This window comes from Gopherus flavomarginatus, chromosome 12 (genome assembly GCF_025201925.1).
Source record: "Gopherus flavomarginatus isolate rGopFla2 chromosome 12, rGopFla2.mat.asm, whole genome shotgun sequence".
NCBI lineage: Eukaryota > Metazoa > Chordata > Testudines > Testudinidae > Gopherus > Gopherus flavomarginatus.
In genome coordinates this window covers 38553244-38577425 of record NC_066628.1, presented here as the reverse complement: position 1 = coordinate 38577425, position 24182 = coordinate 38553244, and the positions used below count along the sequence as shown (strand labels likewise).

Genomic DNA, 24182 nt, shown 5'->3' with positions numbered 1-24182 from the left:
CTTTGCCATTTTCTTCCAACCGCCTCCCCCCACTCCTTTTTCCTTCTCTTGGGACTCCAGATGGAAAATGAGTTGCAATTCATAGACTCCTCTCAGTCAAGCTATGTCTCCTTTCAACCTTGATCTGATATACAATTCCCCCCCTTTCTTGCCTAGCTCCTCCTGCAGCAACAGTTGGAGCCGGGGGAGCCGATCGATCACGATTAGAACACAGAGCAATAATCATCGCCAGGCAAATGCCAAGAGTGCAGAGGCAACATGGAAATATTTCTCCCCAAGGCTTGGAGCCTCAAGACTTTCCTCCTTTGCCAGGCTCGGGCTCTGACACACACACAAATATGCAGCTTAAAAAGGTCAAATATGGATTAACCAAAAATAAAGGCAGAGTGTCCTGCCTCATGCTCTGTTACGCAAGGTGCTAGCTGGGGATGTAAATACCGACAGCGGGAGTCGTTTTTAAAGGACACGTTCAAACCTCATTTTCGTCCACTGAATCGCTTCTTGTCAACGCGTTCAACATGGTGCTGGGGATTCAGCCGAGGGAGGCAAGCGAGCCCGGGGCTCTGGAGTGCCGGGCAAAGGGGAGCTGAGCAACAGGCTGACAGGGGTGGGGGAGGCCGGAGAGAAAAGGTTCAGGGAGATCGCTGGCGAGGGACCACCGGCCCCGCGGGCCAAGTGCCCCAGACAAAAGTTGCGTCCTCAGGTGTCAGTCCCCTTTGCAGGGCTGGAGCCCTCCCTGCCCGGGACGGGGCGAGAGATCGGGCTCGGCGGGGCTGGTCTAAAGGCACCGCGGCTACTTACTAGAGGGAAACTGCGGGCAGCTGCAGCCCCGGCTCCTCGCGGCAGGTCTGGGCGCTCCAGGGTCCCGGGCTCTGTCCCCGTGGCTCGGGCTGGGCGCTTCCAGCTCGTCTCCTCCTGGGCGGGGAGCAAGTGCCGGGCTCGCCGTCCCTCCTCCCGAGCGGGGGCTCAGGCAGAGCGGGCTGGCGGCGGGGGCTCGCTGGGGCTGCCGGCTCCCCCCGGCGGAGCAGCAGGCGCAGCCCTCGGGGGGGCCGGAGGGCTGCTCATGGCGGAGGTGGGGGGAGAGCCCCACGGCTCCGGCCGCGCGCCCCGGCTTGTAGCAGGTGTCCCCGCCCCACCGGGGGACGGTCCTGCCTCCAGCCCTCCGCCGCTCGACTCTGCCCGCCTCAGGCTGAGCGGGACCGGGCAGCCCCCGCCCCACGCGCGCGCCTGTCCCGCGCCCTGCCCCGCGCGTCCCGGCGACCCACGAGACCGGGGGCGGGAGGGGCCGGGGGGATTGGAGCATCCCAGTCCGAGGGGGAGGGGCGCCCCCCCTCGGGGTGCTCGTGCCTCCCTTCCCGCGCTCCACTTCCCTCCGCTCTGCCCCCCCCTTTTCATGGTCCCTGCCCCCATCCTCTTGCCCCACTCCCCACCCCACCTACGCTTACTGTCCCCTACCCCCACTCACTCCCTGTGCTCCCAGCCCCCGCCCTCTGACCCAAACTCCATCCCGGCAACTCAGGGGAGTCCGACAGGGCAAGAGCCTGGCCCTTTAAGGGAGCCCCCTTCCCTGGCCGGGGTGGGGGGTGTCACTAGTGGGCGGGGCTTGGGGCAGGCTGGGGTGGGGTAACAGGCAGTGAAGCTCTAGCAGCCCGCAGCGTCCGGCTGTTGCTTGGGCCCAGTACTAATGGTCAGCTGCCCACAGGATGCTGAACTTAGACTCATAGACTCTAGGACTGGAAGGGCCCTCGAGAGGTCATCGAGTCCAGTCCCCTGCCCTCATGGCAGGACCAAATACTGTCTAAACCATCCCTGATAGACATTTATCTAACCTACTCTTAAATATCTCCAGAGATGGAGATTCCACAACTTCCCTAGGCAATTTATTCCAGTGTTTAACTACCCTGACAGTTAGGAACTTTTTCCTAATGTCCAACCTAAATCTCCCTTGCTGCAGTTTAAGCCCATTGTTTCTTGTTCTATCATTGGAGGCTAAGGTGAACAAGTTTTCTCCCTCCTCCTGATGACACCCTTTTAGATACCTGAAAACTGCTATCATGTCCCCTCTCAGTCTTCTCTTTTCCAAGCTAAACAAACCCAATTCCTTCAGCCTTCCTTCATAGGTCATGTTCTCAAGACCTTTAATCATTCTTGTTGCTCTTCTCTGGACCCTCTCCAGTTTCTCCACATCTTTCTTGAAATGCAGTGCCCAGAACTGGACATAATACTCCAGTTGAGGCCTAACCAACACAGAGTAAAGCGGAAGAATGACTTCTCGTGTCTTGTATACAACACACCTGTTAATGCATCCCAGAATCACGTTTGATTTTTTTGCAACAGTATCACACTGTTGACTCATATTAAGCTTGTGGTCTACTATGACCCCTAGATCTCTTTCTGCCATACTCCTTCCTAGACAGTCTCTTCCCATTCTGTATGTGTGAAACTGATTGTTCCTTCCTAGGTGGAGCACTTTGCATTTATCTTTATTGAACTTCATCCTGTTTACCTCAGACCATTTCTCCAATTTGTCCAGATCATTTTGAATTTTGACCCTGTCCTCCAAAGCAGTTGCAATCCCTCCCAGTTTGGTATCGTCCGCAAACTTAATAAGCGTACTTTCTATGCCAACATCTAAATCGTTGATGAAGATATTGAACAGAACCGGTCCCAAAACAGACCCCTGCGGAACCCCACTTGTTATACCTTTCCAGCAGGATTGGGAGCCATTAACAACTACTCTCTGAGTACGGTTATCCAGCCAGTTATGCACCCACCTTCTAGTAGCCCCATCTAAATTGTACTTTCCTAGTTTATCTATAAGAATATCATGCAAGACTGTATCAAATGCCTTACTAAAGTCTAGGTATATCACATCCACCGCTTCTCCCTTATCCACAAGGCTCGTTATCCTATCAAAGAACGCTATCAGATTAGTTTGACACGATTTGTTCTTTACAAATCCATGCTGGCTATTCCCTATCACCTTACCACCTTCCAAGTGTTTGCAGATGATTTCTTTGATTACCTGCTCCATTATCTTCCCTGGCACAGAAGTTAAACTAACTGGTCTGTAGTTTCCTGGGTTGTTTTTATTTCCCTTTTTATAGATGGGCACTATATTAGCCCCTTTCCAGTCTTCTGGAATCTCCCCCGTCTCCCATGATTTCCCAAAGATAATAGCTAGAGGCTCAGATACCTCTTCTATTAACTCCTTGAGTATTCTAGGATGCATTTCATCAGGCCCTGGTGACTTGCAGGCATCTAACTTTTCTAAGTGATTTTTTACTTGCTCTTTTTTTATTTTCTCTTCTAAACCTACCCTCTTCCCGTAAGCATTCACTATACTAGACATTCCTTCAGACTTCTCAGTGAAGACTGAAACAAAGAAGTCATTAAGCATCTCTGCCATTTCCAGGTCTCCCGTTACTGTTTCCCCCTCCTCATTGAGCAGTGGGCCTACCCTGTCCTTGGTGTTCCTCTTGCTTCTAATGTATTGATAAAAAGTCTTCTTGTTTCCCTTTATTCCCATAGCTAGTTTGAGTTCATTTTGTGCCTTTGCTTTTCTAATCTTGCCTCTGCATTCCTGTGTAATTTGCCTATATTCATCCTTTGTAATCTGACCTAGTTTCCATTTTTTATATGACGCCTTTTTATTTTGTAGGTCACGCAAGATCTCATGGTTAAGCCAAGGTGGTCTTTTGCCACATTTTCTATCTTTCCTAACCATTGGAATAACTTGCTTTTGGGCCCTTAATAGTGTCCCTTTGAAAAACTGCCAACTTCCTCAGTTGTTTTTCCCCTCAGTCTTAATTCCCATGGGACCTTACCTATCAGCTCTCTGAGCTTACCAAAATCCGCCTTCCTGAAATCCATTGTCTCTATTCTGCTGTACTCCCTTCTACCCTTCCTTAGAATTGCAAATTCTATGATTTCATGATCACTTTCACCCAAGCTTCCTTCTGCTTTCAAATTCTCAACAAGTTCCTCCCTATTTGTTAAAATCAAGTCTAGAACAGCTTCCCCCCAGTAGCTTTTTCAACTTTCTGAAATAAAAAGTTGTCTGCAATGCAGTCCAGGAACTTATTAGATAGTCTGTGCCCCATAGTGTTATTTTCCCAACATATATCTGGATAGTTGAAGTCCCTCATCACCACCAAATCTTGGGCTTTGGATGATTTTGTTAGTTGTTTGAAAAAAGCCTCATCCACCTCTTCCACCTGATTAGGTGGCCTGTAGTAGACTCCCAGCACGACATCACCCGTGTTTTTTACCCCTTTTAGCCTAACCCAGAGACTCTCCACACTTCCGTCTCCTATGTCCATCTCCACCTCAGTCCAAGTGTGTACATTTTTAATATATAAGGCAACACCTCCTCCCTTTTTCCCCTGTCTATCCTTCCTGAGCAAACTATACCCATCCACACCAACATTCCAGTCATGTGTATTATCCCACCAAGTTTCAGTAATGCCAATAATGTCATAGTTGTATTTATTTATTAGCACTTCCAGTTCTTCCTGCTGGTTACCCATACTTCTTGCATTTGTATATAGGCATCTAAGATACTGGTTTGATCTTGCCTCCCAGCTTTGCCCTGACCCTCCTTCCTCTCTGCCATTATAGCCCGTGCTCCCTCCTGTTTCCAACCCATCTCCCAGGTCTTGTTCCCCACTTACCTGTGGGCTTTGCTCACCTGTCCCCGTCGAACCTAGTTTAAAGCCCTCCTTACTAGGTTAGCCAGTCTGTGCGCAAATAAGGCCTTTCCCCTCTTCGAAAGGTGAACGCCATCTGTTCCTAGCAGTCCTTCCTCGAATAGCATCCCGTGGTCGAGGAAGCCAAAGCCCTCCTGGCAACACCATCTTCGCAGCCAGGCATTCACCTCCACGATGCATCTGTCTCTGCCCGGACCCCTACCCCACAGATGCTGTATGGTCACCTGACCACACAGTGCTGAACTTAGAGAATATTTAGCAAAATCCTGCAAAGGAAGGAAAAAACCCACTCGGGTGGGAGGTTAAGGGATCCCTTCCCCAGGGTTCGCATCACCCCAACTATCTTATTGAAAAGAGCTTTAGTAGGCTATAAGATAACCCCTGCTCCTCTGTGAGAGAGAGGGGAAGGGGAGGGGGCTCTCTCTCCCCAGTGTTATTCCCCACACTAGAGCTGGAAGAGTGAGGCTGTGGGCCAGAGTTTGCGAGTACCTGCCACCCCTGTTGGTGTCATCACCTCACAGGACTGGCCCTAGGTGACCCATTTCCAGAAGGCCTGAGTCCGACTCTGAGTGGAGCAGATGCCAACAGGAACAGAGGGTGAGCCGCCACTCTCAGGATCAGATTGCAGTGAATCCCTGGCCCAGTAGGATGTAGAATTTAGGAGCCCCTGGCTTCCAGCCTGAGGTTCAGCCTACAAAGGAATCATAGCTTTTCACTTGAGGTATTGGCCTGGAACTAAGGAGTTCTGAGGTCATGTGCTGGTTCTGCTAGAGGCTTGCTATGTGGCATGGGCAAATCATGTAAGCCATGCTTTCCAAAGAGCTCAGTATGCACCATGCACCACACCTGCTGAGCTCTTCTGAAAATCTGGCCATTGAATCTGGTGCCTAAGTGGGAGCTGAGCTCTTTTGAAAATCTGGCCCTGGTTGCAGATGCAGAGCCCTTTTGAAAATGCCATCTTTAATCTCTCTCTGGGCCCCAGTTCCCCATCTGTAAAATGAGGCTAATGCTTCCTTCTCCAATCCTGGCTCTGTCTCATCTATTTGGATTTGTAAATTATTTAGGGTAGGGACTACTTCTTACTATGTATTTGTACAGCACCTAGCACAACAGGGACTCATTCTCACCAGAGGCCTGAGGATGTTACTAATAATGACTGTCATGCCTTTCTGAGAGAGAAAGCTTAAAAACAAAAGGTTAAAGCCTTGAAGCAATGAAATAATAGTTTAATATCTTAAAAGATGTGCAAAGATTTCCAATATACTTTATTTCAGTTTTTTAAAATCCAACCACCCAACTCTCATATATATGAAGTCTGTGACAATAAAAATGTACAAATACAATGTAATATGATCAGGTTCATAATCTCAGCTGGTATTGTCCACAAACCACGCTTCACTTACATTTCTCAGTCACACACCAGTTCATAAAAATGAGATTCTATTCTGGTTTAAACCGATAAGGAAAACACACAGAGAAGACTACGGAGAACATCATTGGATTCTGAAAGTGACACCTGGCATTTCGAGAGAGACGGCAGCTTATGTAATGACCCTGACTCTGTTACTTAACTATTCACTGTCTAAACTGTACTCTGACTATACTCCAATGGGAAACGACCTATTCCTGGGGAACCGTTGCTGTTACAAAACTGTTTGTACCACCTGGAGGAACTATGACTAGCCACAGTGACCTTTGAAGGGTTTCAGGACTTTACACCAGTCAACTCAAGTTAAAAACAGTTACTGTGACATTAAAAGCTCTGAGCTACACTCAACACCACCAAGAGAAATAGCATTCACTTCATCCTTAATTCACAGCGCTGGGCCAGGTATTGTTGTAAAACATCTCACTAGGCATCTTTGAGTGCCTAAATACCTTTGACACTGGCTCACTGGGCTTGATCCCATTGAAGTCAAAGTGATGGTTTGTGTTATCATATTACCCAAGAGCACTAGTTATAGAGCAGGACAAATTTTAAGTCTTTCATTTTAACAATTAGAAGGAATATAGAAGCCTGTTATGCATATTACAACTGGCTATTGCATGGGCCTGGATTCCTCTAACTGAAACCATGAGACACTCAGATTAACTGATGCTGCTGCATTGTATTTTCTTTCTTTACTTTCTTACTCATACTAGGGAACAAGCTTAAAGGGGTCAGTGATGGGTCACTGGTGCCTAAAATCTTTGCAAAAGTAAATTTACAAATGAAATGATTTCATAATTTTATTTCAATGAAAACATTGTTTCTTGGTTGGATTTGTGCTCCCCCGTGGTGTTGGCAACCTGGACATTAACACATGGTGGAGTCAGTCCCAAGGGTTTAAACTTCCCAAATAGCATATCCTAGGTACTGTATGTTCTTGGTGTATACCAAATATTTACTTTTTCCATATCAGATTCCCCTTTTCTGTACCAGAAAGCCAGGCTGTCATAGTTCCTCCAGGTGTTACAATTTAGCAATATGGGGTGCTTGTGACCCCCTGACATCTGTTTGCATCCCCTTGGTTGAGAATGCAAGACATGTATGATTAAACAATACATTACTGTCTACATTTTAAAAAAGGACAACAGGTACAGAAAATACTTCTTGTGATGCCACATGGCAGAGTTCATGTGGGCAGTTTTGGAAACTCCAGTCTTTTGTTGACTTCCCAACCTTCATATTAAATGCAAGTACTTTCTATTAATGCAATATCATTGGTGTGTCTAACTGCATATGCTTTATAGACGCAGATTCAGTGCAGCTCAGAACCCAAGATGAGCAAGAGCTCAGGTGATCTCAAAGGGCCAAATTCTCTGCTATTGCAAATTGGCACTGAGGCGCACCAATTTACACCAGCAGAGAATTTGGACCAAAGTCTGGCTCTATTAGGCAAGCCCACTGTCCAACTCATTCCTCCTAGGGAGAGGGTGAGAGAACAAATCGCATCACAGAAGTTAGTCTCATTGCTTAAGAGAGTACTGGAAGGCACTCAGATGCTACATCGATGATCACAATATAAGAACCTCTATAGAACAGAACTGTGTGAGGCAGCTAGCAGACAGACAGACAGAGATACCAAGGTGGCAACAAAACTAATTGTCACCTCATCTCTCTTGCTAAGTCTCCCCCCTAACACAGGGATGACAAGTGAGTTCTGAGATGAGGGTCAAGTTAACCAGTATCAGTCACGAACCCTGGGGGAAGAAGTAAGGAATTCGCTGACAAGAGGCACTGTGCAGCCTTGCCTGGCTGTAGAGTGCATGTCCGTGAGTACCAGAGTTAAACCCTACAGCTAAAGACAATTAAGGACTTAGTAACTAGAGATGGTTGGGAATTTTTCAGCCAAACATTTTTTCCCCCATCAGAAAATGTGAATGCACCAAAACTAAAACCGTTCATGGGAAAAGGCCCGCTTCAACAAATCTCTAAGATATTCTAAAATATTTTGTAATTCAAAACTGCCCGAAACAATGTTTTGACATTTCCAAAACAAAAAAGAGTTCTGTTTTTCAGGTCAAAATGACTTTATTTTTAAGCTGAAGTTAATTTATAGCAAAAAGGAAAAAAATTAAAAGATCAAAATTGATACCGAATATTTTGATTGAAAATCTGCCCCAAAATTTCAGATCAGATCAGTTGGCAAAAATATGAGAGAGACTTTTCCTCCAGATTGAGGATAGAGCGTTTTTTTTTAAATCTCAAATTCTCAAAGGGCAGGAGAACAGTTTCTTGGCCAGCTCTAGTCATTACCAAATAAATGCATTTGAGACCCCTCCCTTCCCCCCCCCATCACACTCCTCTACACATCCCCCACAGCCAGTCACCTCTTCCTTTGGTGAATTTCCCCTACACCATTGCCCCATTTTGGGCATCCTCTCCCCCTTCTCAACATTGTTTTCCCCCTCTGCCCTTTGTGAAGCTCTCCCTTGTGAATGGTTTCCATCCCTAGGAGGGGAAAGCAGCAGCCATTTCCTGACACTAGGGGGTAGGAAAGAAGTTCTCCCCTCTTCTAGGAGCCCGTTAAAGCAACACGGACAAGAAGTGAGGCAGGAGCAAGAGAGAATGGAGCCTCCTCTGGGCCCCAGGATGCTGTGTGTTGTAGCATTGCAGCCTGGACAGGGAGGGGCTCAGGTGCCTGTGGCCCATCAGGCACCAGCTCCCTCCTCAGCTCCACCCACTCAAGCTTCAGCTCTTCCAGGCTGTGTTGCAAGAGGCTGGCACTGGCAGGTGCAGGCTGGATCCCTCTGTTCATTCCAAAGGGAGCTCCAGAGTGGAGGGAAAGGTGCTGGGGGGTCAGATCCAGTCAGTGAGTTGTAGATTTGGCACCCCACGCCCTCAGCTGCTGTTGGCGGCCTGTTCCCTCTACCACCACTCTGTTGCTGACCTTGCCAAAGCTGAAAACAGGCTCTACTTTTGTTTTGCCAGTTGCAGCTGTTCAAATATTCATCAGTCCCCCTATAATCATGAGAATGGCTTAAAATAAGCAGCTTTGTTTTAAAAATACATTTGGGGCTCTTTTTCTTTGCCCTGTGATTTCTAAGCCTTTAAAGGTGCACCTGGGTCACACTTACAAACTTTTCTCCACCATCATGAGAGCTAGAAACTTTCTTTAAAAATCAGAGGAAAGCGGAGATGCTGATGTAGTCACATGACTCCAGGAGCTGCAGCTTCAAGAAAGACGGACCTCAAATATCCTGAGACTTTTGATAAAATGGTGAGAATTGGCAACACTGCCCTGAGGGAACCAAACAGAGGATCACTCAGGCTGTGTATACAAGGCAGCAAGTGCAAGGTGTGGGAAAGGCAGCCAACAGCCAAAGCGCAGAAGCAAGGAGAGAAGCAGCGTTATCATCCAGCAGCCAATGTGCTGAAAGGGGCATTGTCCTACAGGACCCAGCAAGCAAGCAGGTGGGGCAGGCAGGGACAGATACTGGAGGGGACAGGTGTGGGGATGTCTAACAGCCAGTGACCAGAGATGGGGAAGAAGGGAGGAATGGGATGGATTTAGGGGGAGCAGTGATAGAGCGAGTGGAAAGGAGATTCCTGGAAGAGACAGAGGGGTGGGGAAGAAAATAAGGAAGGAGCAAGGGCCAATGCGGTAGAAAAGAGATTAGATGGAGAAGTGAGGAAGAAAGGAATTAATGGGACTGGACAACGTGGCAGAAGAGAACAAAGAAAAGGGACCTTGAGATATCAGGAGAAATTAGACCAAGGCCTGGTTTACACTGCATGGTTAGGTCAACGTAAGCTGCCTTGTATTGACCTAGCCATGGAAGTGTATTCACCTAAATCTGGCTCTTGTCTGTCAAAGTGCCTCTCTATGCTGATTTAACACCACCACTTCTCCAAGAGGCGTAGGGTCACGGTCAATATTATTAGGTTGATGGAGTGTCAGTGTAGACATTGCATTGCTTACAACGACTTACCAGCTTTCAGGAGCCTTCCCACACTGAAAATAAGATCCATACAAGCGCTCCTGGTGAGGACCGCACCGCCGACACAAGGAGCCAACTGTGCACACACACAAGTGATTTAATAATTGTGGCAGCTATGTACCAACATAGGTTAGGCCAACATAATTTTATAGGATAGACATAGCATGAGAAACAGATGGGGAAAGGTGGAAGAAAAATAAAGCCAGGCCATACACTGCAGCTGGGAAACAGATAGATGCCATGGCAGAGTCAGGAAGAGCACCCAGGTCTCCTGACTCTCGGTTTATTGCCTTATACACTAGGTCATGCTACCTCCTTGCTGCCTGCATAACACCTAGTGACCCCAATCAGCATTATTCACTTACCAAGAAACCACAGTGTTGTCCCAAAGTAACACTTTGAAGGTTGATTTTTAGTGGGAGAGTCTAATGGAGACACTTTCTAGATGGTGGTCCCTTCTCCTTGTTAGTGTGAATACAGTAGCCAAGTCCCTTAGACAGATGTTTCCATCAATGAATTCAGAGAAATTGAATTTTTAATTATTGCTGCTCTGTGTGAGCTGGGGAAGGCAGAGGATGGCAGAGATGAGGGTGTAATCAAAACAAAAAACATCAAGTAACTTTCAGTCAAAATCTGTCCCTTTCAGAGTTCTGTGGCCTGTGGTATACAGGATGTCAGACTAGATCATGGGTTCTCAAACTTCGTTGCTTCCTGACCCACTTCTAACAAAAATAACTACATAGCCCCAGCAGGATGGACCAAAGCCTGAGCCCGCCCAGACCCTGCCACCTTGAGTGCAGGTAGGGAGGGGCAAAGCCAAAGCCCAAGCCAACCACCCTTGGGGGGGGGGAGACAAACCCAAAGCCCAAAGGCTTCAGCCCCAGGCATGGGGCCTGTAACCTGAGGCCTGTCATCCAGGGCTTGGGCTTCGATCCCAGGCAATGGGGCTCAGGCTTTGGCTTTAGCCCCAGGCCCCTAAGCCAGCAATTTGTACCCACCTGCATGAGTGAATCTAGTCTGTGGGTAGCCAGCACCTCCAAATGCTTTATTTATCTTATGTTGTAGCTGGGTCAGTCCCATAATATTAGAGAGACAAGGTGGGGGAGGTCATATCTTTTATTGAACCAACTTCTGATGGTGAGAGACAAGCCTTCAAGCCACACAAAGCTCTTCCCCACATGGCCCATAGAAGCTTGTCTCTCACACCAAACAGAAGTTGGTCCAATAAAAGATATGACCTCACTCACCTTGTCTGTTTATCTTAGGCACTTGTAAGGCATCCATTACCATGGTATCTAGATACCAACACCCACGCCTGGACTCCTCACGCTTCCTGCTCCACCAAAAGGACAGCTCCTGCTTTGATATTAACATTACCTTTCTAGGTGCCTTTCATCCAGGAGACGCCAACAGTATTTGAAAAGCGTAACAGAACTCCCTGACGCACAAGTCACTTTGGGAATGCAAAGCAGCTGCTGATGAACAGGACAGGAGAGTTTAGGACCATACGGATACGTTGATTTGCCTGAAACTACAGGGGCAGGCGTAGGTAGGGAGGATGTAATTACCAACAGTAGAACTTGTGCAGAACACCTAGGTTACTATTCCAGAGAAGTGCCCTGGGATGCTCTAATTAGAGCAAGCAGTCAAGTTTCTGTTTCACATCAGAAACACACTGTCTTCAGCAGCACATTGTTCCCTAACCCCATGGTGGCTAGTGATCCAATACTGACTCCAAGGGCAGTGTGCCACGACCCCACTTTTATCATCTGACAGGTCTTCTCAGAGGCCTGCCAGCCAAGTAATGTCCCAGTCCTGCTAGCTCACAACCTAACGCAGAAGGGCTGCATTTACACACAGCATCCCGCCCTCTGGAAGTGGTTACAGCCAGGGTTTAGCTACATCAGACAGATCAAACCAGTGATTGGCTTTATAATGTAATATTTTATATTTGCAGTTATTCACAAAGCAAGTGCAGGCAGCAGACAAGTCCTTCTAGAAAACAACAGAACAGTTTCCAGAGGTTCAATTACATTAGATCCTCTAAACATCTGAAGCAGGGAACCTTGAAATGGAAAGGTTACAAAAGCACCCTTCACTTTTCTTAATCATTCCCGCCGATCAGACATGCCTCCTGCGCAGAGTCCTGTGTGCGTCAGAGTGCAATTCAAATACAATGTTGCTTTCATTCATTTAGAAAGGAAGCAGTCATGTTAAAAATCGTGGGCCGAGGTTCAGATCGCCAGCCCAGAGTGTAAATCCCAAGTAACTGGGCTGACATTAGTAGAGCTGCTCTATATTGTCACCAGGGAAACTGAGATTGGAATCTTGGCAAATGATTTTTAACCTGACTGCATCCTAAAGCAGGGGCTAAGATTCTGATCTCCGTTTCAATCAGTGTAAATCTGGAAGAGCTCCAGCAAAGTCTGGATTTACATCACTGGGCCTGTGATGAGAATCCGGCCCACTACTTAAAACCAAAACAAAACGCTGTTCCCCTTGTCCGTGTTTCTAACAATACTCAAGAATTAAACCAGATAAAATGTTTAAAGTCTAGTTTAACATTTCATCATTTACGCGGTTTGGTTGTTTTCCGCAATTCATTCAGCACGGCTAATGAATCTAGATTCTATAGTCAATTTTGATTTAGCGCCCACTTCCAGCCTTTGCAGGATTTGCAACCCAAGAAGTCATTTAAAAAAAATCCTTTTGTTTGGTTTTAATCTATGAAAATGTTTGTTAATATGAGGCTTTGTAGGCAAAAATACTTGCAAGACAGAACCCTCCCATTCTGGGGCTAACTAACCTGTGCAGTGTCCCTTTAAAATACCGTCAGTCTCATCTTCCTGGTCATGAACTGCTGCCTTCAACAGCATGGCCTCACACTGCCAATCCTTAATCAATGCCTCCAAGTGCCAGCTTGAGTCCTAAAGGAGGTAGCGAGCAGCCTGTCACAGCCTTTCCCTTTGATTCTTCCCCTTCTCTGGCAGGGATGGCAGACACGCCACAATGATTTCCCCCCCTTATCCTGTCCTCCTGACATACACTGGTCAGGCGCATGCTTCAGAGTTATTAGTGCCAACACCAACCCTTGGCACAGTGACAACAAGCAAAGCATGCTGGGTGAAATGCTGGCCCTGTTGAAGTCAATAAGAATTTTGCCATTGATGTCAATGGGGTGAGGGTTTCATCCCACACATCCAGTCATTGCTCTTAAAGAGGGAAGTGTGAATTGCACCTTAGTCTCCCAACAAATCCACAAAAATGTGTGGGATTAAGCAAGGGAGGACGGGCCACATAAGGAAGGGCCAATGCTTACATAAACGCCCCTCATTCATAGCTCCTGCAAGCCCCAAAATGGAGTAGACTGTCCATGACATCAGCAAACAGCTCAGCTGTGGCGATCCTCCACTAAGCATAGCATGGAGGAAGTGCCAGCTGGCGTTATCAGCAGAAGCAGGTGAGCAGACAGGCAGAGTATGGAAGGTGAGCACGTAAGGGAAATGTAGGCCAGAAACCCAGGAGAGAGAACAATTGAGGCAAAATAGAGGAATACAAAAAGAAACGCACAGCTGACAAGTCTGAAAGGGTAAGTACTAGGTCCATTAGAGCTGGACATACAGCACAACGCTGCTGTACTCCTCCCTCTCTCTCAGCTCTGGAATGGTACGCACCTTATGACATATGCTGGAAATGCAGTGTCCAGTTACATTAATTAAAAAAAAAGAAACGACCCAGTGAAATGAATAGGGACCATCCGATCCATGGTCACAGTGCGTTGCATTCATTTATATTCACTGAAAGATAACTAGGTAAGCCGGGGAACTAAAAACCTTCTCATCACAGTAAGGGAAATTTCCCACGGAGGGAAGAAATAGCTAGTTACTCAACAAAAATAAGCTACTCCAACCTGGACAACTTTGTTGCTTTTCATCACATCACTAAATAGCTCCTCAAAGCAGCTGCTGCAGGTTTACATCTAACTCTAGTCTATTCCCCTTTTAGCAATAAGAAACCTGTTCAGGAGGCCCTGTTACGCCAAAGTAATTAACACACATGAAGAAAAAACCTACAGCCAATTATGGGAACTGGAGCTATGGAGCACTCCTGCCTGTACCTGAGAGTCAACAGCGCCCCCTTCCTCTTCCATTTGGGATTTCTCCAGGAGAAAGGAGATTTGGTAAGGTGTACAAAGCACTTCCACTGCGATCAGAGCAGAGTATGGAGGGCTTTGGGCATCAAGGCCAGGCACAGAGATGCTGAGGCATTCAGCTGTACTAGGTGTCTAGAACCAAATATATATTGATCTGATAGGGGGGTTCACCTAAGAGTTGTAGCTCTACTGAAAGCCAAAGGAATGATATTTTTCTAATGGAAGTTTCTCCTGATCCGATAGGGCTAAGGTGCGTTACACACAGAGCTCTTAAGCTTCCCTCTAGAGTGGTCCTCAATCAGCTAACTTGAAGCTAAAGACGTTAACTTACCGATTGAGGTTTGGTTGGGGTTAGCTACCCTTGACCACTTTAGCCACATCCTGGGGTGAAATCCTGGCCCCACTGAGGTCACTAGGAGTTCTGCCATTGGCCTTAACGGGGCCAGGATTTCACCCTTGGTGTACAGTATAGAATCCTGCCATGGAACAAGTAAGCCCCAGCTATAAGTATAAAGGACATCCTGACGCAGACCCATACACCTAGGTGCAACAGTGACAGGAAAGCAGCAAGCATCTGGTAGAGAGCCAACTGCTGATGTGGAAGATACAAAGGGAATGTGGAATCTTCCTATCTTCCTCATTCCCTCATGCCTCACCACCTTCCCCCACACTGTTCAAACTCAAAAGTGGCTTTGACCCTTGAAACAGAATTTTGCATTTAATTAGCCCTGCAGACGGCCCCATTTTGTGAGAGTTCAGGGCAAGGTGGTTGGAAGCCTATTTAACCGTCATGTTGGCCACAGGCCATCCCACGCCCCGCATTCTGAGAGAGGTGGGTATAATTCCATGCACAGCAAGTGATTTTTGCTAGAAAAACACCAAAAGGTTCCAAAAGGACAGTAGGGTTTTGTGGCTCTGTCCAACGCTCACAGAAAGTTTTGCTGCTGGAGTCAGCACGCTCTGGGTCTGGGAACAGATGGCACCAACAGCCATTAAAAGACAGAGTTATGCAGACTCGAAGAAGGGATGCCACTCTGGGTGATTCATATGCATTAACATCGCGGGAACTTTCCTCAGGATGTTGTCTTGGCTGACTGAGTAATTGGGGAAATTCATCTAAATCCATTTTTATGATTTCATTAAATGAATAGCTTTTTAAACAATGCCTCTCCGGTCTCACTAACTCGATCTTAAATCATGCCATTTCTCTTCCCCACTGGAATGTAAATATAAAGCAGAACCTTTCCCTTCGGCTGTAATGGATATTAAATAACCAGGTTTCAAGGCAGCATTGCCCTCAGGTGGCTAAGCCACTTTATTTATCGAAATGTGTATTTAATGTGCGAGTTAAGCAGGCAGGCGGCTGCCCAGTTGACACTCATAAGAAAGAAAATGTGTTTATAAACACAGTGCTAAGAAAGCGACAGACTTAAGTGCCAGCTGACAGTTCCATGCCCCACCGTGGAAAAGCACGACCCTGGAATGGCAGGCATGCCACCAGGGCCAACGGGGGCAGGAGCATCTGGGAACCTGCTTGAATTTTTCTCATATGCTGCATCTTTATCAATTTGCCAAGCAACCCCATGACAAAGGAAAGACCAGCCTCCATGGGACGTGGAGTCACTTCCTGGGCACTAGGCGTGGTGACAGCGTGTCTTCCGGGGGAGGATATCAGAGCTGCGCATCCCTCCTGAGGCTGAAAGCAAGAACAGCTCGAGAACGCAGTCCCCTTCTAGATGATGCCAAATGGCAGAGGAAATGTAGCAGCTTCCCCATTTCACAGATGAGGAAACTGAGGCACAGAGAGGTATATGACTTGCTCCGGAACACCGAGAAATAGCAGCCAGCTATCCTGACCTGCTTCAGCCAGTTGTTTTTCTCCTCTACTAGAAAAGTGGCATTATCTTATCTGCATCCCAAAACACAGCTGAGTCAATGCACAGCATCTTGCAGGAAGGGACTTTTCACTGTTGTAACTGGGCTGTGTAATCTGACTGAACACTCAGACATGTCCAGAGCATTAGCCAGTTTCCAGCGCAGGGCCACCGTTTGGCCTACGTAACAATGGATGTGGTGTAACTGGGTGAAAGGACCTGGGCTGTGTAGTCTAGATGGGCTCTTAAAATAAAGGACATTCCTCCCTACATTCTAATCTTTTATTGGCCTCAGCTGTTTTATACTGTTTCACTGAGGGTAAGCTGTGACACAAATCATCAGTGCAGGGAAATTAACCGAAAGGCCAGTACTGTCTTTACTTCCAGCTCTTCAGTTCTCTCCCCCTTCAGAAGCAGGAGGTGAAAAGCAGGTGCGTCATGCTCAGCTTTGCACTGCCTGGCTTCTTATCCATTACACATAACTGTGACAAAGGAAACTAAATGTTTAGTATCAGTAGATTCTCTTGCTATCCTCAATGCCATTTTTGGGAGAGGAAGAAGCAGGGGGCAACTCTCCAGCAATGTTCACCATCGCCACCTGCTGGGCAAACATTTCAAACATAGCAGCAGGATTTCCTACTGCTCATGTCATGCACATTTGGGAACAGCATTGCAGCAAGGGTGGGAGGTATCTGAATCCTAGAACGGAACTGTAGGTCTGGAAGGGACCCAGAGAGATCATCTAGTCCAGCCTCTTGTGCTGAGGCAGGACCAAGTGAACCTAGACCATCCCAGACAGGTGTTTGTCCAACATGTTCTTAACCTCCAGCGATGGGGATTCCACGACCTCTCTTGATGTCTATTCCAGAGTTTAAACCCTGTATTGCTGCAGATTAAACCCATTACTTCTTGTCCTACCCTTAGTGGACACGGAGAACAATTGATCCCAGTCCTCTTTATAACAGCCCTTAATATATTCAATGACTTATCAGGTGGTCTCCCCCCACCCAGTCTTTTCTCAAAACTAAACATGCCTAATTTTTAACCTTTCCTCACGGGACAGGTTTTCTAAAGCTTTCATCATGTAGCCTCTTCCCTGAGGTGTAGCCCAAGCCTTCTCCATGGCACTTGCTACTTGGAGCGGCAAGTGTCTGCAAGGTTAATTCTGTTCAGCCCCAATAAAACCAGTTCCCCACGGCACCAGCCCACAAAGGGAACGCTGCTACAGAGCTCCACCCTGGTTAGAGCAGAGGGAGGAGGTGGGCGAGTCTTACATTCATTCCTCCATCAACAGCGAGTGAAAAACACCTCTAGCTTGTCTCCAACCCTTCCACATACACATTGCGGAAAACTGGCTTGCAGCCACCATTCCACTATGAATGCGGAGCCCCATCTGCATCACCCCACCCTCCTGTATTACTGACACTTACCTGAATAGCTAAAATAAAAATAACCTCATTTAGGGCTTTTCATCCAATCTCAAAACACCTCACAATCTTAATGTATTTATCCTCAACACCCATGTGAGGCAGGGCAGTGGTATTATCCCCATTGTACAGATGGGGAACGGAGGCACAGAGACATCAAGTGACTTGCCCAAGGTCACACAATAAGTCTGTGGCACAGCAGTGATACGAACGCAGGTCTCCCACCTCCTAGGCCAGTGCCCTAACCACTGAACCATCCTTCCCCTTCACACGTGATTGACTCAGGGACCCAGCTGTAAGGGGAGAATGGACAGGGCAGAGATATCTGGGGAGAGCTAAGGTTGGTTGTGGATCCTTACCCTCAAATGTCCAGGCTTTCAAAGGTTTATGATCCCAATGGTCTAATAATGGTATTTTTAAATTGATTAATACTCCCTACTTTAATGGTATCTTGAAGGGATTTTTAAAGCATGGGAATTAACTGAGTCCGAGATGGCTACTGTTGTGTGGGAGGTGGAAAGGGAGGAGTAAGAAACCAGGCCACTGCACCTCACTGCAGGTGAGCTCCCTTTGAAGTGCAGCACTGAACTCTGAACAGCTGAAAAGCACCAAGAAAGCGGGAGACGAAAGCAGACGCGGACAGGGCATCATTTCAGACAGAGGGAGGCAGCCACCTCGCACACAGGAAAAGCTGAGTCTCACGGCAGACAAAGTCGAGACAAAGGTGGCTAATGAGCCACTTGCTCTTTCAGGCCAGGCATCACCATTCATCAAATGTAGGTTGTCACTCAGCCCTAGGCTACGTCTACACTACAGGATAAATTCAAATTAGCTTAAACCGATTTTATAAAACAGATATTATAAAGTCGATTGTGCGCGTCCACACTAGGCACATTAATTCGGTGGTGTGCGTCCATGGTCCAAGGCTAGCGTCGATTTCTGGAGCGGTGCACTGTGGGTAGCTACTGTAAAATAATGAGGCCAATAACTTCGATTTGCGTCCACACTAACACTAATCCGATATAGTAATATCGATTTTAGCATTACTCCTCTCGTTTTGTAGGAGTACAGAAATCAATTTAAAGAGCCCTTTAAATCAATATAAAGAGCAGTGTGGTGTGGACGGGTGCAGCGTTAAATCGATTTAACGCTGTTAAAATTGGTTTAACAGTGTAGTGTAGACCAGGCCCTAGGAAGCCTCTACTGCCCTTGCTGTACTTCTTAGGAGTTACAGTAATGGCATCACAGCGCCACCTAATGGACAGAATGTAATTGGGAAATGAAGTTTACCAGAGATTTAATTGCCCTGGTCCCTGAAGACAGAGATGAAAGAGCAGAGTGAAGACAAGGGGAAAGGAACCAGCTCTAAATTCTGAGATGAATTAACTCGGTCAGGGACAGATGACATGCAGCCAGCTATGGAACAGGCAGTTCAAAGGAACAGCGAACATGAGAGGAATTGACATAATTGTCAATGAAAGTCCTTCATCTGCCTGAGATATTAAAACCTGGATCTTGACCTCTTGTGCATCCTTAATGGTCCTATGGCACTTCCCGGAGGGCATTAGCCTCAGGCCTGGGCCAAATTCCTATCTAAGTAACAGCATTCAATCCCCCTCAGTTATTTTTCCCTTCCTAAAAACTGGCATGGAGCCCTGCTTGTATAGAACTGACAACTGCAACCCATCTTACAGCCAAGTGTGCGCTCCCCGTACCGTGTAAACAGCCAGCACAATGCTTTGGGATTAACATTCACGGTGAACTCTGTTGACATGAGCAAAAAGCATTTACCACCGGCCACTACAGACAAACAAGGTCTGGCCCATCACATCATGTCGCAGGCAAATACCTCACTCACAATGCATTTCAATTGTTTCCTCTATTGTTATGTTCCTGTATGCCCAGCACCAAAGCAGGACAGAGAGCAATTTCATTACTTTGCAGTCAACAGCCTCGCCAAAAAAAAAAAAAGCTTAATCACCTTTCCAAATCCAGAATTCACGTAATCTCCAGCTCAGAGTTTAACATTAGAAATGCATCATCCTTACGACATAACAGGAGTCACGTCGCACAAACAGCTGTTCAACAAGCTTTACTGCTAATTTGTATAGATGTTTCCAGCAGTCATCACTTTCCTGAGTTTCTTAATGAGTTTGCAAATGAGATTTAAAAAGAGATGAGGCCCAGATCTGTCTTGTCTAAAATTGGACTAAATGCTGAGCATGAAATACAATCTGGAACCTCCCAGCAGACAGGTGTCCACATTGCAACAAAACAGCAAAACAACTGATACATTTTAGCAGAGACACCAAGGGTTGCATGAGGACAGAGATTTAATTCCCCTAATACCCGGAGACCTGGTCTACAACAGTCACATTTACAAGGGGGATCTGCAGATGCTGTCATAAGAAACAGATCTGAACAGTTTACATGTGACATAAATGCAGTCCAGCCATTCAGGTAGCCCCTACAGGTCAAAGAGAAAGCACATTAGCAGAGCAGTAAGGAAGTCTGGATGATGCTATACTTCTTCTACAGCTAAACAGAGGATATTGGGGCTCTCGGTCTAGCAGCAAAACCTGGAATCATTTAAAACATGATCGATTTGGTCAAAGAGGAAAAGGGGACTGTTTAATAATCTTCAAAACACACAGACTACATAAAAAAGCAGAAAGGCCAAGAGATTGGTGCTAGTCACAATCAGGGCAGGCTGCACCTCTGAAATACTAATGCACAGATGATTCTGGATATTCTGGAACAAGTTAATTATATATTTACTAATTTCCCACCCCCCCAGCTAAAAAAATAAAATAACCCAAGCCCAGTCTAGGTTTTCATCATTAAGTGCTGTTGAGCAGATGAGGACTCTCCAGGATTTACAGACACAATCTGCCTAGTAAAGTTTGCAGACAGACAGAAAGCAACACTCACTCAGCGGATGAGAAGAACGGCCCTGCATTTGCACAGCTCTTAGGCTAGCTGCAGGCCTAGGCTGGCCAGCCAGCCCTAAGCATAATGCAGACAGAGATTAAGAGGTTGGACTCAAACTGTCGCTCCAACTTCACCTTCCTCTTCCTGAAAGGGCTTATTTATAGGTGATTTAAAGAGAGAAAATAACTTGCTCAGACTCTGACACAGGTTACAAGGAAATAAAGCCATTTGGCTTCAGGCTTTTGGTGTGAATGGAAAGGTGACGGTCACTCATTTTCTCTCACTGGCTTTAAAGGTACAGTAAATGATCAGAGGAGAGCAGCGAGCCAGGGCCTCTCACTCTAAGAGGTACTTGGTCCAACTAAGCAGTTAACGCCCAAGTGACTCAAACTACAGCGAGCTCCCAGATCACTGCAGTGACCCTCTATAGGGCTGACCCAAGGAGGGAAGGTGGCTGGAGACAAGACTGCAGGCTGTAAAGACCTGGAGTCAGTCAATAGCACATGGCCTTGTGTAAACTCATGTCTGCTTTAGGAAGCCAGAGTCAGTTCCAGCTCACTGCCGCACAGCTCCACCGGTCCCTGGAGCCACCCACCTTCTCCCATGCATCCAAGAACAGCAATCAGTTCTGACTGTGCCAATCCTCCATGGCAGGCATGGCCAGCAGCGAATGGGATTTGCTGAGGAGATGCAAGGGATACATTGTGGATCTGTCATTTTCTCAGACCCAGAGGGCTGTGCATAGGCATCTTCAGCGACTTATCAACTGCAGCATCTCCCGAGGATCCACTATCTTCTCCCGAGGTTTGCCAGCCAGCTTGCCTCTTGCCACTTCAGCAGCATCTATCTTCTCCCAGTCTGAGAAGGTAACTGGATGGACCCCTGGTGTTATAACAAAAAGAGAAAGGACAGGTCCATATATCCCAAATGAACAAGAATGAAACATGCAAGCAAACAGAAGAACCAGAACCTGGCAAACACAGGCACCTTCAAAACTCAGCAGCACGAAGGCAGTTAAAAGACACGCTCCAGAGATCCAGTCAAATCTGACTAGTCAGACACTTGCAAGCCATAACAATATTCAGTGCAGCACTCATGGAGGGGAAACGGCCTTGATTCACTTAAAACGTCTTGAACTATTGGAGGGAAGCACACTTGAACCGAAAGCCTTTAAATACAGCAGCAGTAAATGACCCTCTGGGGTGTTTTAATCTGTCCCCAAATGTGCCTGGAAGCATTGCTATGAAAGCCAATCAATAGCAACAGCCATGCTGTTTATGCAGCTGACAATGACACTTTACTCAAGGATTGTGCTGCTTTTAAATGCCCCTTAGCTAGCAACCATGCGCTGTCCTGCAATGACTGTCAAACATTACTACATTTAAATAAGGAGAATTGCAGTCCCCCACCTGTGGGGTTTTTTTTAGTAATAAAATGCGGGGTTGGATACACATTGTGTTACACACTCTGCTCCCATAAATACCCTGTGGAAATCACTGACAAGAGTTTAGTATGATTCAAACAGAGATTAATCATTTGTATGAAGAATAAAAACTGTTTACAGTTACATTAGAAGGGAAACAAAAATTAAAGGATAGAAACCCTCATGCTTCAGGGCATAAGTCAACAATAAATCGGAGTGTTAGGAAGAAAACTTCCCTCCAGATAGTAGGCTATTCCATAACTGCCTAAGGGGTTACTTGCGCAATCTGGTATTTGCTAATGCAAGATACAGCTTACTGGATTAAGATGACTGGCCCGAACTGGTGTGATCATTCCTATGAGCCTAAGTGCAACAGGGCTCAAGGAGAGATCTGTCATAGGAAAGACTGAGAACAGGCCGAGGGTAGAAATTTCTCTCTAAATCGCTGACTTGAATATGGATTAGATTAGCAGAAAGCAGGAGCTATGTTTGAGGACTATTGGGTATCATTTATGAAATGGATTTGTATTCACAACAAGGAATCTAGCAGCACAACCAGCACCCCCTCTGTTAGCCTCAGCAGCAAAACCAAGGGTTTAGCAGCCCATGGAACGAACTCCTCTCGCATTCTTGGAGTGGCTCCTCTGGATTAGGACTGAAGAATTATGGAAGTGCAGCACTGGTGGGGAGCTCATACTGTCCTTAAACAGACCAGCGGGTAACAGAACCTCAGACCCAGGACTGTCACCTTTCTCCGCAATATATTCACTGTAACCACTCAAAAGCTTCATACACAAGGTTCCTCGTTTTGTTAACAATAAGCAGAGATGCTCAAAATAGCTCTTCTTAGGTACGCTGCAAGCACCCAGCTAGGTCTCTCCATATTCTGCACCATTAGGCAGTCCATCTTACTATTGCTTCAGTGAGTGCCATAAATTGTAATTAAAATGCATCATACAATTTTCATACTATTTCTTTAATTTAAAAGCCTGTTCCCGGCAAAAAGCAAAAGGGATAAAGAGACTCAAGAAATGCTTCATATGTCTAATCAGCAAGTGAAGTCTAACCAAGACTTTACAAAAACGAGGGAGTGGGTGGAATTTAAACATGGGTAGTGTCTATACAAATGAAAAAGCACCCGGAATGGAGAGCGCACTGTGCAAGCTTTGTCCACTCAGCCTTGCCCATGCAATTAAATCCTGACTCTCAGCACTGTGATCTTATTATTACTGCATGCATCCCGTGCAGAGACTGACCGTCAGACCAGCGTGCGTGGCATTTGTTCTCTCCTACCGCCCCTCGGAGACAAGGAGAAGAGAAACGTCCACTACAGACTGAGACAAGATCAAACCCTTTTCTTTAGTCAAATTAGAGCCCACGTTCCAGATTTCAGGAGATAGTTCATTAACCTATTGTCTCAGGCTAGAACTTTTGCTTGAGTTTGCTGGAAGGAGGTTGGCTGGCTCACACATTACTACAGATACTCACACACAAGGACTCATGTATGCACGTTCACTGACCTCGACTGTGCAGGATTCTCCTCACAGACTTGAAGCCTTCCTTGGAGTTTGAAAGGTTCAGCACCCCCGTCTGGAGATCTTCTAGCACAGACTGGGCTGTGTCAAAGCTATCATTCATGGTGGTGATAATCACCCCTGTGGGTCCCCTCTTCACCCAGCCGCTGCAGTACAGACCTGTAACAGCATGTTACACAAAGTATGACGTGCTCTGACACAATCCCCAGTACACACGTGGGGATAGGGTCCAGCCAACGCCCCAACATAGTTGTTTCTTCAGCTTGAAGGGACTTAAGAGTTAGATACAGATCTTTATTTCCTTATCCACCGTAGTTTTACACCCACACCCTTGCAGATGTAGCTGGCCACTGTTAACAGCTGGCACCAAGATACGTCACACTCGCATCACTACCAAGACCATTGTAGGGTATATTAGGGTAGTAGCTCCCCTCCCTGTAGCAGAGAGTGCATGGTCTCAATCATGCTGTCCTCCCCACTGTAGAGCTGCTATGGGAGTTTCTAGCGACTCAAGAATGTTACCCCTAAGAAGCCATTGCAGGCTGCCATCTCTCGTTAATAAACTAATAATAATTACAGCATGCTTTTGGGTCATGTATATCTGAGCTATTCATGTGACAAGATGCAGGACAGGACTTCAAAACTGTAACCTTTTGTTTTTTTGGTAAGGACACAAAATGGCCCAACTGCTACAATACTTGACACG

At 46.6% G+C, this 24182-nt stretch overlaps 2 protein-coding genes across 4 annotated transcripts in view; both read right to left on the bottom strand.

Moving 5' to 3' along the window:
• GRIN2C (glutamate ionotropic receptor NMDA type subunit 2C) overlaps positions 1-895 on the bottom strand; it is a 46935-nt gene extending 46040 nt beyond the window's left edge. The window contains exon 1 of the mRNA XM_050920843.1: positions 802-895. The gene's annotated coding sequence lies outside the window, so the exon portion shown is untranslated. The remainder of the gene's footprint in view (positions 1-801) is intronic.
• Positions 896-5914: 5019 nt separating this feature from the next.
• The window catches only part of FDXR (ferredoxin reductase), a 32275-nt gene continuing 14007 nt past the window's right edge, over positions 5915-24182 (bottom strand). For all 3 annotated transcript variants that reach the window (XM_050920846.1, XM_050920847.1, XM_050920848.1), the window contains 2 exons: positions 23462-23635; positions 5915-21400 (listed from right to left, as the gene is read on the bottom strand). In XM_050920846.1, coding sequence (XP_050776803.1) covers positions 21270-21400; positions 23462-23635 — 305 coding nt within the window. In that variant the 3' untranslated portion in view covers positions 5915-21269. The remainder of the gene's footprint in view (positions 21401-23461; positions 23636-24182) is intronic.